Source organism: Aspergillus tubingensis (genome assembly GCF_013340325.1).
Source record: "Aspergillus tubingensis WU-2223L DNA, scaffold_7, whole genome shotgun sequence".
NCBI lineage: Eukaryota > Fungi > Ascomycota > Eurotiomycetes > Eurotiales > Aspergillaceae > Aspergillus > Aspergillus tubingensis.
The window spans coordinates 970,922-983,903 of NW_023336281.1; the positions used below are offsets into that span (position 1 = coordinate 970,922).

General features: G+C 51.4%; 5 protein-coding genes across 5 annotated transcripts; 2 read left to right on the forward strand and 3 right to left on the reverse strand.

Annotated features, from left to right (window-relative positions):
* Positions 1–351: 351 nt before the first annotated feature.
* On the reverse strand, positions 352–752 carry AtWU_05295 (Tim10/DDP family zinc finger protein; the record flags this gene model as incomplete). Its single annotated transcript, XM_035500405.1, has 2 exons — positions 352–535; positions 655–752. 2 exons carry the CDS (start codon positions 750–752, stop codon positions 352–354), a joined length of 282 nt encoding a protein of 93 aa, XP_035356298.1.
* Positions 753–1,103: 351 nt separating this feature from the next.
* On the forward strand, positions 1,104–3,256 carry AtWU_05296 (putative lysyl-tRNA synthetase; the record flags this gene model as incomplete). The annotated part of the gene is made up of 5 exons (XM_035500406.1): positions 1,104–1,162; positions 1,391–1,680; positions 1,742–1,906; positions 1,962–2,387; positions 2,439–3,256. 5 exons carry the CDS (start codon positions 1,104–1,106, stop codon positions 3,254–3,256), a joined length of 1,758 nt encoding a protein of 585 aa, XP_035356299.1.
* A 514-nt stretch (positions 3,257–3,770) lies between these two features.
* AtWU_05297 (uncharacterized protein) lies at positions 3,771–4,947 on the forward strand (the record flags this gene model as incomplete). The annotated part of the gene is made up of 2 exons (XM_035500407.1): positions 3,771–3,834; positions 3,914–4,947. 2 exons carry the CDS (start codon positions 3,771–3,773, stop codon positions 4,945–4,947), a joined length of 1,098 nt encoding a protein of 365 aa, XP_035356300.1.
* An 86-nt stretch (positions 4,948–5,033) lies between these two features.
* AtWU_05298 (uncharacterized protein) lies at positions 5,034–7,696 on the reverse strand (the record flags this gene model as incomplete). Its single annotated transcript, XM_035500408.1, has 4 exons — positions 5,034–6,925; positions 6,980–7,124; positions 7,179–7,255; positions 7,549–7,696. The coding sequence occupies 4 exons, from the start codon at positions 7,694–7,696 to the stop codon at positions 5,034–5,036; spliced, it is 2,262 nt and encodes a 753-aa protein (XP_035356301.1).
* A 467-nt stretch (positions 7,697–8,163) lies between these two features.
* pxa1 (putative peroxisomal ABC transporter (PXA1)) lies at positions 8,164–10,620 on the reverse strand (the record flags this gene model as incomplete). The annotated part of the gene is made up of 1 exon (XM_035500409.1): positions 8,164–10,620. One exon carries the CDS (start codon positions 10,618–10,620, stop codon positions 8,164–8,166), a length of 2,457 nt encoding a protein of 818 aa, XP_035356302.1.
* Between the last annotated feature and the right edge of the window lie 2,362 nt (positions 10,621–12,982).

Genomic DNA, 12,982 nt, shown 5'->3' on the forward strand with positions numbered 1-12,982 from the left:
AAGCCTTGTAGACATATATCATTTCTAATGTACATAATTTCCGAGATAGACTTGCGCAGTTCGCGTTGACCGTGCAATGCCAAAGACCCAGCCTTCGCTAACAGCAAACCCCCATCCCAGAACCAAACAACCCTGTATATCCATGTCCGAGCGGAAGTCATCCATCCCAATTAGCATAAAACCCAGGCCTTCCGCTCCTGTTCAGTCATGCCATAAGAGAGACCAAAGGAAAACAAGCCATCCAGAAGAGCAAGCATGACAGATCTGAAAACCCGAATAGATTATACACGATTTATGAAAGAACAGCAAAAGATCCAATTAGATGAACAATCGTTTCGTTGACCTCGCACTTTACATGCCGAAACCACCCATGCCGCCCTTCTGGTTCGCCTCACCCTGCATCTTCTCGCTGACCTTCATGTTGACTTCGAAGAACTTGCCGACACAGCGGTCAATGCAGACGGACTCGCCCTTGTTGAGGTCGCCTTCGCGGTAGTCGTTGGGAATGCACTTCTTGATGCAGGACTCGGTGAGACTGGTGGTCATGAATGGGTTAGTTCAAGTATATAAGGTGTCGGTAAAACAGGTGTGGTGTTGGGAAGGGGAAGATGAATATAGATTTCAAAGCAATTGGATAGGATGATAGAAGCTTACCGGCTGAACATGTCGGTGACCATCTCAACTTCCGTCTCAGCCGCAGCAATCTTCTGTTCCGAGGAAAGCTTGGGGGCGCCGCCGAAGAGGAAAGACATGATGACGATGTGTAGTGAGGGTGGTGTTGTTTAGCTGAGGTCAGTCAATTAGTAGCTGGTTTCAGTATAACACGGGCAATTCCAGGAGTAAATCGGTCACTCACAAGTGATAACAGAGTTGATCAATGAGTGTTAGAAGGAGTATGATGTGAATGCGCTGAATTGAGCTGCCGGAGCAGACCTGAAGTTGCCGGGATTCGAAGCTGGCCCTGCCGCTGCCGTTCCTCACCGCCTTAGGAATTTTCGCCGGATGTGCAAACGCGTATTTCCCGCACAACTTGACTCTTTCTTTTTCTCTTTTCCTTCCTTTTCTCAATATGTGAGCACGTAGTAGTTCTCTTTTCACTCTCAATGCAACCAATTCGCCCGTTGAGGGCGTCGTCGTTGCGGGTTGGAGGTCTTTTGTCTAGGTAAGCAGTTTTATGTTTTTGCTGTGTTTTCCCCAATGGATCCTCTTTATCCTGCAACTTGCATGATGAGACATACCCTTCCAATTACAGAACCGCTGCATTGAAGCTTGGGGGTTTATCTTCCAAGTTATGAGTAACAGGAAGCTTTATGTCTTCTGATTTATCTTGTCTCTGTTATTATATTGTATGGCTTGTGTCTGTTAGACAGTTTGCTAACGGCATGTTCAGGACAGGACTTCCGATTTCCCGTACATCGCAGGCTTTCCAGACTTCTGGCAGGCTTGCTCGAGTAATACAGCACACTCATGCACCTCTGGTACAGACAAGGCGGAACAGCGTCGATGCGTATCCTGAGAAGGCGTTCAAGAGGCGTGTGCAACTGATCGAAGAGGCTGTTGCTGAGCCGTATCCCCGGCTCGCGTCAAACAAGAACACGGTAAGCTGTGCGGAATTTCGTGGCCGCTACAGCCATCTAGCAGATAATGAAATAGTAGAGGATGATACAGTTGTTATTAATGGTAGGTCCTAGTTTCTAGCCTAGCTGGCTTCTACCATGTCGTCTCGTACTTAAATCAGTAGGTAGGGTACGTACCTTAAGACTTGTTGGAGGCAATTTGATATTCTTCGACTTGCTTCATGATGGCCATAAAATTCAAGTTATGTGCAATCGTCGTCGATTGAAGGATATCCCTCCGGCGACCTTCAAGCAGTTCTACCGGATGCTTCGGCGTGGCGATGCCTTCTGTATGTTTCACCAGCCGTCCTTAGTATCCTGCTTAGACTGAACGATATCCTATAGCCGTAACGGGTAATCCTCACCGGACTGAACGAGGCGAGCTTACGCTCCTGGCGACTGAATTGCCACAGCTGCTGTCCCCCTGTCTGCATGATATTCCGGTTGATGCCCAGGGGCAGGAGAACTCGCCGTATCCCCGACATGTTCAGTTCCTCGCGGACCCGGAGACAGTAAATGTTATCAGAGCTAGATCGGCAGTTGTCCAGTATCTTCGCCAGTTCTTTGTCGACCGGTCTTTTATGGAGGTTAATACGCCTATTATCGAGGCGGTTGCTGGCGGTGCAATTGCTCGTCCATTTCATACTACAGCCACCGAGTTCCCGGATCGTCAATTGTCGCTACGGATTGCGCCAGAACTCTGGCTGAAGAGGTTGGTGGTAGGAGGATTTGACCGGGTCTTTGAGATCGGACCTTCGTTCCGCAATGAAGGTATTAGTTGTCAGTCGAAGTGCTTGAACGAATACTGACAAGCTGCAACAGGCCTCGACAAAACCCACAATCCCGAGTTCACCACTTGCGAGTTCTACCATGCCTACGCCAATCTGGAGGATCTCATGACCACGACCGAGCAGCTACTTTCAGGCCTGGCTGAACACCTTACTGCTTTCCACAAATCGTCCCCCTTCAAAAAGCCTCGCCAGGAAGACACACCTCTACTGTTCTCCCATCTCAACTTCTCTGCGCCCTTCCGCCGACTCGACTTCATCACCTCTATCGAGCAGAGCATCGAGCAGAAACTGCCTGACCTCACGTCTCCCGATGCTCTAGACCAGGTGAAGGCGATCTTCCGTGACCGCAACCACGCACTTCCCGACAAAGTGACCCTCCCCCGACTGCTGGACGAGCTCTGCAGCATCTACGTCGAACCCCAGTGCATCGACCCGACCTTCATCGTCAACCCGCCCGAGTGCTTATCCCCTCTATCCAAGTCCTTCATCCACCCCACTACCAATCAGCGCGTCGCCGCCCGCGGAGAGCTTTTCATCGAGGGCCGCGAAGTCGTGAACACATACGAGGAGGAAAACTCGCCGTTCGAGCAGCGCCGCAAGTTCGAAGATCAGGTCCGGTACAGCAAGCAGGCGGATGAGACGGAAGAGATCGATGAGAGCTACTTGAAGGCGCTGGAATGGGGTCTCCCTCCGACTGGCGGCTGGGGATGTGGAATCGACCGTCTCTGCATGTTGTTTACTGGAATAACGAGAATCGGGGACATTTTGCCTTTTGGCAACTTGCGCAAAGTGACCACCCGTGCTGATGCAGCGGCTGAGGGCCAGGCTGCTGAAGGGAAGGAGATCTAGACAGCGCTCAGTGAATGGGAGACACGATGACGCGTCTTGCGGCGGCACTCTCATTGGTCCGTTGCAGGCGAGTGGATTTTCGCGATTGTTGCAAGATCTCGCCATGAGTGTCGCTCGACGTTCACAGTCTTGCCAGACTGCTGCGCTGCTCGACTGCTGAACTGGAAATTCAAATGGAGTCAGAAAGGCTCCAACTGCAGCTATGCAGCAAGCTGCCTGTACATTACATGAACCTTATGTTATAGTAACCACACAATCCACCTCTCCAATGTACATACCCACAATCCAGATATCACAACTCTTAACTCAATCCAACACACCACTTTACATTCTCTCAATTAATTCCATTCAGCCGGCCGATGCCATCCGATAAGAAGCGCCGATAAGCACAATTGACCGGCGCGGGCCGAGGCCCTCCATCATCCCACCTGCAATCTTTTCCCCTCATTATCTCCTCTTTCCACCCACACTCAACAACAACAACCACAACACCACCACAAACACCAACACCACAATGGCTCTCGACGACATACCCGTAGCGCAAGCCGTCACGGTCACCCTGCAAGACCTAATCGACGGTACGTCCCCCAACCCTACCCAAAACAACCAAAACCACTATCTTCCATCCCACCAAACTAACACCACACACAAAAACAGGAACCATCCCCCCCTCAACCCTAACAGAAGCCTTCGGCCCCTCCTCCCTAGGCATAATCCTGGTCAAGAACCTCCCGCCAACCTTCCCCCACCTACGCGCCCAAGTCCTCTCCAACGCCTCATACCTCGCCTCGCTGCCCCCCTCCACGCTGGACTCCCTCACCTGCGCCTCCGCCAAATACCTCATCGGCTGGTCCCTAGGCAAAGAAACCCTCCGCGACGGACACTACGACACCCACAAGGGCTCGTACTACCTGAACTGCGCGTTCTACAACGACCCGTCCCTGCAAGGCGCGCCGTCCATCGACGCAGAATTCCCCGAATACACCTCCCCCAATATCTGGCCGAGCGAGAAAGATCTCCCCACCTTCCGGAGCAGCTTCGAGCAGCTCTGCACACTGATTATTGATACGGCGGCGTTGGTGGCGCGCGCGTGTGATCGCTTCGCGGTGGAAAGTGTCGATGGGTATAAGGCGGGGTATTTGGAGAAGGTCGTGAGGGGGAGTTTTACCACTAAGGCGAGGTTGTTGCATTATTTTCCTACTGGAGGTTCCTCCTCTTCTTCTTCGGAGGGAGGGCAGAAAGAAGAAAGTGAGGGTGGTGATGATGACGACTGGTGCGCAACCCACCTCGACCACGGCTGTCTAACGGGTCTTACGTCCGCGATGTTCGTCGATGAGGAGGCGCATGATCCCTCCTCCTCCACTATGGAAGATAAATCCTCCCCCTTGCCGGAACTTGCGACTTCGCCGGATCCTAAGGCCGGGTTGTATATCCGCTCCAGGACGGGCCAGGTTGTTAAGGTCAATATACCGAAGGATTGTCTTGCGTTTCAGACGGGTGAGGCGCTGCAGCTTATTACGAGGGGGCAGTTCCGTGCTGTGCCGCATTTCGTGAAGGGGGCTAGAGGGGTTGGGAAGGTGGCGAGGAATACGTTGGCGGTGTTTACGCAGCCGAATTTGGAGGAGGAAGTACAAGATGGGGTTACATTTGGGGATTTTGCTAGGGGCGTGGTGGAGAAGACGTCGAAGTAGGATGCCATGTCATTATTTGATGGGTGTGGGGTGTGTAGTTTGTTTGTATAGCTTCTGGTATCATCTTGAATATAGTACATTCCAGCTCAATCATCATGTCTTACTCGCTTCCGTTCCCTCTCCTTATCAGGCACATAGTCCCCTTCTTCTGTTTCCTCTGTCCCGCCGCGCAGCTGATCCATACGGAGCGTGAAATCTTCCTCCTCCTCTTCCTCTTCTTCTTCTTCTTCTTCTTCCTCCTCCTCCTCATCATCATCCTCATCACCAACAGACAACCGACTCGTCCCCTCCTCCGCCTCACTAACAGAATTACTCAAATCCGCACCCCCCAATCCCGTACTAACAAGCTTACTGAGCTTCCCCACCTTGGCGAAATTCGACCTGGACTTTGTCGACGGCCGTCCCACATCGCCCGGTATCTTGGCCTCCCTGAAATCCGCCGCTTTGGCCACCCCATCCAACACACGAAGATTTGCCCTCCACATCTTCATATCCCTGGCGTCGCTATAATGTCCCACGTCCTCGCCATTCAGCGAGTCAATCGCAAGCGTCTGCGTGCGGAAATCGCCCCAGAACCATTTCTGCCCCTCTGGAATGCGCTCGTCCGCTTGGCGGGAGTACTCACGTCCGCGGAGCACACCGTCCAGATCATATCCGAGGGATAGGGATCCGAACATGAGTTGCAGGGCGTCGGGCTCGTAGAGTCGGCCGAGAATCATGTCCTGGGATACGTCGACCATGGCGCCGGGGTGCATGCGGTACCAGTCGCCGTAGCCGCTCATGCCGACGTAGTGGAAGGCGGAGACGACTTCGTCTGGGTTGAGGGGTTTGATAGGGTGGAGGGTGTTGCTGGTGAGGTAGATGCGGCGGTCGCTGGGGGTGTAGATCTTGCCGCGGATGCGGATGGTGTATTTCTCTGCGAGGTGCTTGGATTTGCGGTCTGAGTCGCAGTTTTTCAGGTCCAGGCGGATCTCTTCGATTACCATTATGTCGGTGACGGTTGGTGAGGGAGTGGGTTGGGGGTCTCTGGGGTTGTAGTTCTGGGGTTTTAGGCGGACGGCGTCGCCGATGGTCAGGAGCTCGGCGCCGATGAAGATCCCCCGGCTGTATATGGATGCGTCGGGCCAGATGCCTTTGAAGTGGTGTTTGTCTAGGAGGCTGAAGGAGGACATGATGGTCATAGCGTATTCGATGGAGGGGTGGAGGTTCTCGCGAGGGATGTTTTGGAGGAAGTGTTCGTAGGCGTTGAAAGGTTTGATGGATTTTAGGTAGACGTATTTGTAGTGCAGAGAGTAGCTCTTGTCAGGGCTGTGAGGGTCAGGGAAGGTTTCGACGCGGAAGCCTGAGTAGTTGATGCTCTGTTTTTTGGGGGATGTCTGGACGATGTCTTGGAAGATGGTGTCTTCTTCTGGGACCTGACTGACGATACCGGCTCGCCATTCTGGGGTGCCCGACCATCGCTTTTCGCTGGGGAAATATACTTGAATCTGGTTATGTTCAGGGTTCCAGGCGAGTTCGCCTTCGAAATCTGGCGTCCAGAGCACGACTTCTCCAGCACGGGGCAGAAAGGACGGTTGCATGTCCAGCTTTTGGATGTATTCGTCGAGTGGTGAGCGCTCTGCGCGCCAGTCCATGCTTCCAGGCTCTGTGATGTCCTTCTCCTGTAACCCCTGTAGCTCGAGCTGCATAACGGCCATCTTGAACACGTCTGGTGTCCCCTCGTTATCTGTACAAGGGCATGTCGCCGACGAAAGCTTTCCTGGAGGCCTGCCTGGAGGTCGGCCAGGGGGCCTACCAGGGGGTCGTCCTGGCCTTCCTGGTGGTCTTCCCGGTGGCCTTCCGGGTGGTTTGCTTGCGCTTGATCCGGGAGGCCGACCAGGCGGCCTCCCCGGTGGCCTACCAGGGGTTCGAATCGGCGTTCCAGTCCCAGGAGGTCTCCCCCGAGGCCTTCCAGGACCTCGTCTTTCTGAGCCGCCTTCTGTAAATTACTGTCAGTATTGCATAGGCAGTCCGAATACTGGTCGCGACATACCTTGTATTCTCTTCGACATTTTCTCGCAAAGAACACAGGTGCATGGCTCTTGGCCGCCTGTCATAAGATAGTAGAAGTGCGGAAAGAACTGCTTCGTGGAGTTGAAATACACATCTGTCGGATGGCCATAGAGGAAACGATCGTACTGCTGAGAGTCAGGGATATGAATGCACCCAGAAGTAAAGGGCTAAAAACCTACAATGTCGGGGTTTGCAATACGCGGCCTGTCAAATAGAGCATAACCATCAGGCAGACTGTCCAGGATGTATTCCACTCCTAAAAGCAGGGTTAGTGAGGTGGAATAAATGCGAATATATATTCAGTATGCTAGCGTGCAGCGACATGTCTCTTCTCCTTTCTGAACAAAGAACAGCAACTACCATTGGCCTTCACATAACGGTACAATAAGGTACACGATGCGCCAAACATCTCAATATGGATCTGAAGTACAGAGTCCGAAGGGAGTAATGGATAGATAAATCACAAACAACCTCCAAAGCAACCGTGCAAAGGTGTAGAGCATCAACTGAAGTAGAATAAGATCAAAGTAAGTCATGCAATCAACGTACCACGCTCGTAAGCCCCCGTTTTCTGCAGCCACATGGAGGCCAGCTTTTCTCGATAGTAACTATCGTCTGGTCTCAGGAATTTCTCATCTTTGGGCCAGTTGTCCTGGGTGCCGTCGCTGAATGTCCGGTTGATTGGTATTACGACCATTTTTTGGTAGTCTGGTGAAGACGAGTCTTCCATAATGATTGACATTATAGTAGAAGGGGCGTGTTCCCCCTGCAGTAGTTAAATTTAGATAAGATTTGAATAAGAGATGGAAGTAAGCTGGGATTAGTCTGCACGCAAAATGCACATTTTGGGATAGAAATTAACACGTGACTTGATTACTGAATAAAAGAAGAGGGAAAAGTGAAGGGTAAAGATTCAAGAGGCAGGAAGACAAGAACAGAGCTATGCAGCATTGATGATAGTTGAATGCATGGGACAAGAACAGGATCCGCTCTGCCGCCGTGGGTGATGGTCATGTGACTCTACAGATGGGTAAATCATCAGGTTAATCTATTTGCATCATCCAAAAGTCCAGGTACAGATTCACTCGGACACTAAGTCAACATGAATAGAAAATGAAACAATGGTCACAGCGTCGGCTTGTTTGACCTGCAGTGGATGAGAGCCTACTGCTGATCATCCTGTACCTCCACTGCTTCCGATTCAGATTCATAGGGTGGTGGAGAAAGCTCTCCTTCTTCCACCCAGACCTTGCGCAGCTCGTTCTCAATATCCTCCCGACGCTGTTTCCATTCTTCCACCTTGTCAAGCCGCTTCCGTATCTCCTGCAACTCCTTCTCAACTCCCAGCTTCTCCTTGGCGGTGCCGATCCTCTCAAACTCCCATTGCTCGCCCCCTTCGCCAATACTAATGCTAAGGTTGTATGTGTGGTACTTCTTGAGCGATGCGCGTGTGGAGATCGTAATCACGGTGATTCCCCGCTCCTTTGCCCGCTGGTACAGCAGGCCCTCGACATCAGACGAGACCGCTGAGGTTCCTTCATCAAGGAAGGCATAGCGAGGCTCGTGATAGTAAATTCGTGCCAATGCCATGCGTTGCTTCTCTCCTCCACTCAGGACATCCTTCCACTCCTTTCGAGTGTCCCATCCGCCTTCGCGCCCAGGGAGGTAGCCTAGGTGAGCGTCGTCCAGAATTTTCTGCAGTGCAGCATCGGTTACACCTGCCTCGTGCATGTCGATTGCAGTGTGGGGGTAGATTACTTGATCGCGGAGAGTCCCCACGCTGAGATAGGGCCGCTGGGGAAGGAACATGATGCCGTCAAGCCCAAACCCTCTGGGGCGACTGACCAACCCGCGGTACACTGGCCACAGCCCTGATACAACCCGGGCAATGGCAGTCTTGCCGACCCCATTCGGTCCAGATATCAGGAGGTGGTCGCCGGAGTGCACGACGAATGACAGTGACTCGATCAGATCATCGCCACCCCGGGGATATATTGAAGGCGCGACGATGGGAACTTGTTCGAGACGAACACCATCGAAGCCGTTATGAATAGTCCCTTGTACATCCGCGAGAGAGTATAGCTCCGCATGAGAATTGCGTGGGGGGTAGTATGCACTCGCATGCACTCGGTGAAGGGTGGATATCAAGCTGTAGACTCGAGACGTGTACCCAGCCAACTCCGAGATGTCTTTGATACTATACATCATCCGGCCACCTGCATCCGCCAGAGATAGCATCAAACGTTTGTTCGTGATGAACTCCTTCATGCGATCGCGTTCTCGACCAGTCTCCTTCGGCACGTCCACAAGCTCCAGGGCACCACCCATGCCGCCCCAGGCTGGAAGAAATATTGGCAGTGATGTGATCAGGTAGCCAAACGCAGACCAAGCGTATTTCAGAATGACGTCTTCGAGCATGTTGTAGCGGATCTTGAGGCTATAGATACCCTCCATCCAGCGCTGAAGGTCTTTGAAGCTTCTCATAAGGAAAACACGTTCGATGTCCGCGCCGCCATAGAAAGAGATTTCCTCAGCATTGGCGAGCAACCGTGAATGTAGACCCCGGAAGTCACCCTCTTTCTTTCCCTCCACAGCCTTTAGCTTTCCAAACGGTGGTGAAAGCTTCCTCAGAACTGCTGCGGTACTGAAGTAGCCCGTGAGGATACCGGTAAGGGCCAAAGGCCCGAGAGAACGATACAGTTGATAGTTAAACACAAATAGGTCCATCATGGGCTTCCCCATGGACGAGTATAACGCTGCTGCTGCAGAACAGAAGAGAGTAAGGTCCTGGGTAATGAATTGGTCTGGTCCTTGGCCAACACCGCCATCCAAATTCATCAACTTGTAGTAGTTGTTATCGCCAGTAAGATAGAGATCGTGAATATACCTCGTTAATCGGGTCCGGAACGCAATAGACACCTTCGATTGAAGGAACTTGATCATGGCATTGGTGTAGGAAGCCAGTGTGCCAATCCCGCACCATTTGAGAATGCCCCAAGCGAAAGCGCGCCCTTTGCCCGCAACAAGATCTCTTACAATCTCGCCATCAAGCCGTGCGATCAACAGAGACAAGTACGTCCGCAAGAGCAAGAAAACCCCATGGCCCATTAATAACCCAGTTTCTTTGCTACCCCATCTCGGGACCATGATACTCCCTAGGCTGAGAAATTGATGAAGGAATGCAAGGTTGATCCCGGGCTTTGTGGTTGGCGGCGGTATTTGATTCACTGATTCACCGTCGCCGACACGGGCGGCAGCAGGTGGATTCAAGAACAACCGCCGATGCGCATCGAAAGTCGTTTGTTTGGTCGGATGAATCACAACCTTAGAGGTCATGGAGCCCTTATAGGGCACATAGATGGTACGAGTGCCATCCTTGCCTCGAATCCCGGAATTCCGACGCAGCAGCCGTCTTCCTCGCGCACGTTCTTTGGCCCTTTCGCTGAACCATTTGTAGCCTCCATAACCGGAACCCAAAATAGATAGAATCAGTGCAATAGTGGCGATGATTTGGGTGGTCTTTGATGAACGCTTGATCCGGGAGCGAACGAGACTGGTGTATTTGTTGTACAGCGCCACGAGAGGATCTTCTCGACGACGAAGCGTTGAATGAGCGGCCATTATGCTTCATGTATAGCCACAGAACCACTTCTAACACAATCTGTGGGCACCTTGTAGGACAGTGCCCTCACGGCAGCTGGCATTCTTAGGCCAGACTGTCGAAGGCCATCAGGAGATGGGGAGAAGCGTCCGCAGGGATGACGCGTTCTATATCGGTCTGTGGTGATATTTCGAGGTCGGATATGCTGTAAGCAAGAAATATGAGTAAGAATAGGTGTGGTTGTGAGACAGTTGTTAGCGGACAACTCACTCAGGAGCTCACATTATGGTTGAAGCTGACAATGTTGTTGAGAGTTAATGCATGTGAAGACCTCGGGCCAACATTGCGGAGGGGCGGAGGCGCACCTCACGTGCGGAGTCCCCAGACCTTCATTACATCAAGTATCAGTAGCCACAAGTTTTAGCCTTCACAGAGACCTGCTCGCTATTTTAGGAGATTGCCTATGAGCCTAATCTCCGAAATGTGGTGTCGATGGCTCTTTAGTTGCTTTTAGATGTTCAAGTAACTAATGAAGCCGTTGACATCATTCGGTCGATGTCGGAGTAGTTAGTGAATCGCTTGATTTCACAGATCTTGTACCACAAATACTACTACTAATTGAGCCATCCAAAATTGCATCAAATAATCGGCAGTAATTGGCTGTGATAATTGTCTGCGTTATTGAGATTTGCAGGTCCATCCTCTGGCAGTCTTACTATGTAGGCCCTTAAGCGCCCAACTTCCTAAAAGGGACCCAGGCACTGCGACCAAGACCGGCCGGATAGTGCAGGTAGTCGTTACGAGGTTGGTGGTATTATCTGATAGAAGTAGTTGTTATCTGTATCATTTAGTTGATCTGGTGCCGGTCGATTAAGCTTCAATAGCGGGAGGTTGATGGTAAAATACAAGGTCTACCAATATCGCACGAGGCACCTAAACTTGAGGTCAGTGCTGGTCCGCTAGACTTTAATCGAAGAACCATATGGCTGGCCGGCACTTTGGCAACCAGGGAAGCCCGGGAAGATAACGCAAATGTGGATCGTTCTCAGACTTGAACATGGTATTCCTTGATTCCGATATTGTGGCCTAGCTCTCCCATTTGTCCTCGATCGTATGACTTGAAAGCCAGAAAGCGAAGGCATGAACATGAATGAATTATCTCGAAGAACAAAAATAGCATCCGAAGGCTGCAGTCTCGCACTTGATGCGGGGGTTGGATACAAGAGTGGGGATGGCATGGAGATCAGGTATTACGGGGTAAATTACCAGCTCTTTCTCTAGCTGCTGAAGCTGAAAGATGGTATACAATCCAAACAGTGTCCGCATACCTGTCTGAAACCAAAACTTGACAATCACTTGGATCTCAAGACAAGCAAAGTATTTCGTAGAATGCGCCATCCCTTGTGTGTCAATGATCAACCAGGAAGGATACTGGAATGTATCACCCAGACAGAAATGTTGTGTGTTATTGGGGTTGTTGCTTAACTCCTACTTAGCAGCCCCCCGCAAACTATGGATGGCTGCAGTGGCATCTTCTTTGGCAGGGATGACTATCACCATTTGAAGCAGACTGTTATTTACGAAGGCAGGGTAACACAGACGAATGAAAAGGGAGGTTGATACCTACAGCGTATAGAATATTGAGACTAGGTATGTGTGCAGGTATGCAAGCATGGGTAGGTGGCTAGATAGGATGATCGACTCTTCTTTCGACAACTGCACGGGCCTATTCCTGTTGAGAAACATCTGATTCGCAGGCAGTTCCAAGTAGATGCATGGAATGACGCCCCGGGCGCATTATCCGCCAGCCATGGTGATGAGCCTTTCTAGATTAGAGCATGTTAATGTTTTTGGAAGATGACCTCTAGATTTCTGAAAAGCTTGCTACGGACGGCGACCTTGGTCCCAGCGAAGGAGGAATTAGATTTAGATTGACGGGCGACGACATGGGAGACCTGAGCAGTACTAGCTGAGGCCGATCACGGTCGGTGATAGATGGCCAATGGTAGGACTTATTCTCAACGGACAATAATTGATGCATGTCTTGATTGACCCAATAAAATACCAGAGGGGCTGAAGATATTAGATGTGAGCGGAGTCGTGGTACTGTCTAAGGCATGCGGTTTTTTAGGCTGGAAGGCTAGCAGGACGAGAAGCGAATGAAGATAGTGACTTCTTCGGAGTGGAGGTGCCCGTCCAGAATCTCAATCCCAGAAGTCGGTAATTTCGACTCGATCCTGTATCATGAGGTACTGATCACCCACAATAGCTGTAACTTATTCCTGAGCCTTGCCTACTTTAGTAGTGGTGCTGCTCGCTTGGCTGAGCAGATGGCCGTCGTCACCTGGAACTGTTTCCAGGGTCTTGAAGAGGATGGAGGGA